General features: G+C 38.1%; 1 protein-coding gene across 1 annotated transcript; it reads right to left on the minus strand.

The window, feature by feature from the left end:
• Nucleotides 1-491: 491 nt before the first annotated feature.
• Nucleotides 492-4,408, minus strand: LOC135689072 (chymotrypsin-like elastase family member 3B). The gene is made up of 4 exons (XM_065206190.2): nt 4,291-4,408; nt 2,082-2,332; nt 1,215-1,392; nt 492-874 (listed from the first exon to the last, which is right to left on the minus strand). The coding sequence occupies exons 1-4, from the start codon at nt 4,343-4,345 to the stop codon at nt 573-575; spliced, it is 786 nt and encodes a 261-aa protein (XP_065062262.2). The 5' UTR covers nt 4,346-4,408; the 3' UTR covers nt 492-572.
• Between the last annotated feature and the right edge of the window lie 1,106 nt (nt 4,409-5,514).

Here is a 5,514-nt window from a genome sequence, read left to right on the forward strand (position 1 = left end):
CCGGGAGTTTTTATTGGCCCTACTCATGTGAACACTCAAAGGGATTTGACCAAACATCGAATTGAAGTCAGGCCGGTGCGAGTTTAAAACCGGCCTGAAATTTCTCACGTGAAGTGCCTCTAATAAACAAATGGCTGTTCCCCCACCAGACAAGATCCCTTTAAAAGGTTAGAAGTTTATATTTCATTTCATTTATGCTAATTTATGCAGTGAAGGCTATACCATAACTTGATGAGTACTTCATCGAAGGAGAGGTGTGCTAGGACCAAATGTCTTAATTATACCATTTTGTCCTTTAAAACGCTGATTAACCACTATTAATTGGCTCGTTTACATTATTCATTATTTTAGAAGGGTAGGTTGGTGTTAACAAAAGTTTGATGAGAATCTGGCAGTCCAAAAAACAACAATCACAGATATTTCAGCAGATATGTTTTTCTTGTTAAATTGGGGCAGAAGGAAAACTTGGCGGAAAAAAGAAAACTCTCAAAGAAATGTAGAATGAAATTGATTATATAAATTTAAATGATCAAAAGCATTTCATATTAATCTCCATTAAACCGTTGCTCAATTTATTGTGAGATGTGTTGGTTGATCCAATCGATGTAGTCACCAACAGGAGTAAATGCAGTGTAGTACTTGCAGTATTCTACCACAAAACTTGCAACGCCATGTTGTTCCCAGCTTCCGTCACTCTTTGGACATACGTATGGACCACCACTGTCACCTTTGCATGCATTGATGCGCTTTGATGTACCAAAACCAGCGCAAACCAAGTCGCTTCTGTTGAAGCAGTTTGTGTGGTTCACGACTGGAAGCATGGCTTGCTGTAGTGTGTGGTGCGATGGTCCTGGGTGCTGAATTGAACCCCATCCTATACGGATATGAAGGAGCTTGTCAAACAAAAGCTACCGAAAAACAGAATTTTAATGACTTCACATGGTAAGAGAAGATTTGCCAAACGTTATCAAGAAAATCACTTTTTGTTTGCAAATCACAATGTTTTTGGTGGCCCTCTTAAGTTGCTGTGTACCATAGAGCACTTCCTTACCGGTAAAAATTCAGGCAAACGAAATGGAAATAGTTTCAATTTAAAAAAAACTACCAAGCATATCATTTGGTCTTTAAGGGTGAATCAAAGCTGGCAAGTAGCTTTTTATATTACGTATATTGATTATGTTAATTATGTTAATTATGCTAAGACACTATACTACCTGACAAATAGCACTGACGAGACCCAATCGTTGGCCTTGAACCATTGGCAGGAAGGCAAACAGTCTGCACACGTGAATTGAGTTGTGCTGGAGTTTTCAGCTTGATCAACGCAATGTCGTTAATAAGTCTCGATCGTGAATAGCGTGGATGCGCAACGATACGCTCAACGTCAATGGTCTATGATAATAAAATGTTTAAAGTGGTCAATCGAGACAAGACTGCTAGAGTTTTGGAGACGTTATCGACTGGTTAATCTGAGATGTCATTGTCAGAGAATGATAAACATAAGTGGTAAGGAAAGCGGAAAGCAGATTTTGATGACGGAAAACAGGTCAGGGAGCACATTCAATGGATTTTTAAAATTTAAAATCTTTAAATGAATATCTTTGTTTATATTTAGTTAACAGAAGGCCAATGAAATGATAACACGTTGCCAATTCCTGTCAGGTCACATCGTCTACAATCATTCTTTATAAGGACTGCCTATCACCACATGTAAGCAGAGAGTGTAAGCATGAATTCTCTGTGTATTGAGACCCCTTCTTTTTCTAATCTCTTTTTCCAAATCCAAGCTACTGTTAAGGTCTATATAATTCGATCTTACAATCTGTAATATTTTAACTTGCTAAAAGTCAACACCGACAAAATGTTAATTCTTATCTCACTACAAATATAATACTAAATAATGTTACTGTAGTGCAGTTAATGCAGCAACAAACCCACATGAAACTTTGACTGTGAACGGTCTACCTTTTCAAAGTAACCCGCAATCTCAATGTACCATATTATTCGCATAGCATTGTGGAAAGTGTTGGAATGCTTGAACCTCAAAGAGCAAAAGCATGACTATGATTTCTGAAGGTTACCTGTTCAGTTCCTTCCTGGACGAGATGATTGTGCTCACCCAGCTTGATCTGTAGGGAGTTTGTCGTGGCCCCAGTACCAACAACGCAGTGACTGGCTGTCAAAATCCATCTGTTATTTAGAAGAGAGCCTCCACAGAGGTGCATCCATTTGTGTATCCAGAGGGAGGCCATCCATGGCCACGCGCCGGGTTTAGCATCGTATCCAGAGATAATTCTTGATTGTTGGACAGACGAGCGTCCGCAAGAAGAGCCTAATATTAACATTTAAACAGGTGTTAAAGAAGAGCCTAATATTAGCGTCAGAGAAAGTCCTTGGCCTATTTTTCTGTATGAGCAAATTAAAATTAAATACATTTTGCCATCTTCCTATCATGCCTAAAATTGCCTATCATGATAAATAAGCTGGCAATGAAAGAAGCATTGTATCAATTCGAATACAGCAAGCTGATAAAATTTCTGTCCTGCCATAACCTTTTGACGTAGATTCGTGTCTCCCTAGATTTCAGCAATTTGATATCCACAAAGATATTTGCATTAATGAAAATTACTGTTCATCGGTCTGTTATAAAGTGTTCGATGCCGTAGAGGTAGAGCAGGACACACTTTTTGGTGTATGGAACAGGACAATTCCAAGTTGCCATTCCGAGTTTACGCTTAATGCGATCATCAGTCGACTGTTGCTTGATATTTACATTATTATCACTAGGAGATAACGAATAAGACTGACCTCCACCACACAATCCACACAGGGGCGTAACTTGGCCAATAGGTTTGGGGGGGGGGTGAAAAGGGTTTCTGCCCTGCAAAATTGAGTGTTGCCCTGTAGACCAAGAAGCAAAGGTTTGTCTATAGGTTACTAGTGACAGTTTTACCAGTTTACATTTTTCTTTACCAAGGACAAACTTCTAAGCAATAAACTTCATTGCCTATGAAATGTCTATTTCTCTACGTTAGCGTAAATTTAATGTCAAATTTGATTTTCTTTTGTAATAAAGCTTCATGGCATATGAATTGGGAGGTGCATGATGTGGACGAGGAGCGACGAAATTGAGCCTGGGAGGGCTAAGAATCAAGTTTAGTGAGGTAGGAGGACCCACCGTAGTTGGATCCAAGGTGAAAGAAAATTTTTGAAATTATACCTTGTAAAAAGGCTAGAAGGCATCTCCCAGACTAAAGTTTAGCAAAATATTATACTGCTAAAAGAACTGATTATTGTTTTTTGGGAAAAATAGGGGAGATGTCATGGGGAAGGAAATAAACGGTACCCTCTCGTTTCAGATTGCACATAGTTGTGAATGACAGAGTAAGATGTTGTTTTGATTGGGAGAATTTTATTTCCTGAACAGAAATGTGCAGTTTCTTTTCACGTGTGAACTCAGCCTTACCCTCATAAACATATGCATAAATCATCAACGCATCCATTGGCTATGACATTCGGTAAGAAATGCTTTCGCTCTGCTAATAACTGAGCTCTTCCTGACATACCTGTTCCGTTCCCTAAAATGTAATGTCAGGAAGGGAGGTTCGGTTCATAGCCAATATGATACTTCAGTCTTAAAATTCATAAACGGTCTATTATGAACTTTAGAGATGGTGTTTCTGCGCGGCAATAAAGCTTTTCTTGGCGCCCTGCGAAATCTTCGATTGCCCTGCGAAATCGACTATTTTTTTAGATTTAGGTGGTGTCATCCCCCCCCCACACCCCCGGTGTTTCCACCCCTGAATCCACAACTTTTCATGCAGTTAATCTTCATATAGTCTTCATATCTTACAATAGCCAGCCCTCGCCCATGAAATGCTATCAAGAATCATAGTTGAATGGAGATAAACGAAAGAAGCGATCGACAGAAAGCTCAAACTATAAATTTTAGAGCATTGACGAAGCAGCTCATACCATATCAAGCCAAATCAGATTCTACAGCATCTTATTTGCTATGATGACAAACTTGTCTTTTCTGATGATAATGGTGAATCAGGATTTTCTTAGATATGACAAATTGTTCTTCTAAAGAATCCAAACGGGCATGTTTAAAAAAGTATCTAACTTTGTAGCATATTTTGTGAAAGGTCATCTGTCTAAAAGAAGATTCAAAGGATGCTGTAGGCACCAATATGCATTGCAAAAATAAACAGATCTATGCAAACGAAAGTCAACATGAAGATAATTCATTATAATTGAAAAGTAAATGGCATATTAGCAAAACCTCACCGATGCTCAAGCCAATGAAGGCAGCAAATGCGACAAGAGTGAGAAGCAACTTCATGTTATGGCCAGTCTCTGGAACTTTGAATTAGGTGATTCTGCGCTTGCAGTTTTATAAGCGAAATATAAACAAATCTGTCTCCAGGTTTGCAAACACCAACGAATTCTTTTCTTAACTAAATGTCCGCCTTCTTAGAATATGGTCCCGATTCTTAACAGCCATAGAAAATCTGACTCCAAAATCATCCGTTGTGTAAACAACAGACACTAAAATCCTGCACAAGAATACAAAATGCCGAATAAACGCAAGTAGCACTTAGCAACTCTTTACAAAGAAGCCTATCATAGTCACGAATACAATTTTCATTTATAGAGTCCACATTCCTTTGCGTATTGCGCATTTCTAGAGTCCATATTTTTTAAATTGTCCTTTTTTTCAAGTTTTTCAAGAAAGCCTGATAATGCATAATTTCAGTCAGGCATAATTACACATAATTATACATAATTACAGCACGGAATTTCAATCTGCTTTTGATGTACTTCAATATTTGTCGGTATTGTCCTTTATTGTTGGTATTTTAGAAGTCTCTTTTACAAATCTTGGTCTTGTGGTGTCTTTAATTAATGTTGTGGCAAAAGTTTCTTAAATTCTGCCTCTAAACCATTTCTTCTATTTCAAGTAGACTTTCATCGCTTTTGCTGCTGTTGTCTCACCAGATAATCATAAGACATTTAATGAAACAACCGGCGGCAACTTTTCAGGCTATCTATTGATATTGGTCGTTGTCCGCATCAGAAATTATAATTAGAAATTTTGGCGTGGTATCTTTTTGTGTCCTTTTGCCAAGTCACTAAGTTGAGGCAGTGGCGGAATTCAGGCTTTCATTAGGGGGGGGGGGGGGGGCAGGCCTACGATTTTCCGACAAGATATCATCTTGGAATCTGGACCATGTCTAATTTTAAATAAACTGCACATTTTGATGAAAATAGGTGTTTTTGTGGCGGACCTTTTAGAAACCTTTGCTGAACACGCTTTAATTAAGCAGCAGGATAAACAATCCAGTTATGATTTCTGATATCAAGATCGATATCTCATCTAAGACAATTGATGATACAAAAGGGCGAAAGATTACAATTTTAGCAAGTCGTTCATGATAACAACATGATTGTAATTTTAATGTTCATCTTTTGCATTTCATCTTGCTTTCTACAGTGGGAAATACGTCTGAA

This window comes from Rhopilema esculentum, chromosome 10 (assembly GCF_057945365.1).
Source record: "Rhopilema esculentum isolate cy_ngs chromosome 10, ASM5794536v1, whole genome shotgun sequence".
Taxonomy (NCBI): domain Eukaryota; kingdom Metazoa; phylum Cnidaria; class Scyphozoa; order Rhizostomeae; family Rhizostomatidae; genus Rhopilema; species Rhopilema esculentum.

Coding starts and splice junctions, on each gene's coding strand:
- LOC135689072 (XM_065206190.2), bottom strand. CDS start 4,345: ATGAAGTTGCTTCTCACTCTTGTCGCATTTGCTGCCTTCATTGGCTTG. Junction 1,393..2,081: donor TCCAGGAAGGAACTGAACAG/GTAACCTTCAGA, acceptor TTATTATCATAG/ACCATTGACGTTGAGCGTAT. Junction 875..1,214: donor TCGTCAGTGCTATTTGTCAG/GTAGTATAGTGT, acceptor ATATCCGTATAG/GATGGGGTTCAATTCAGCAC.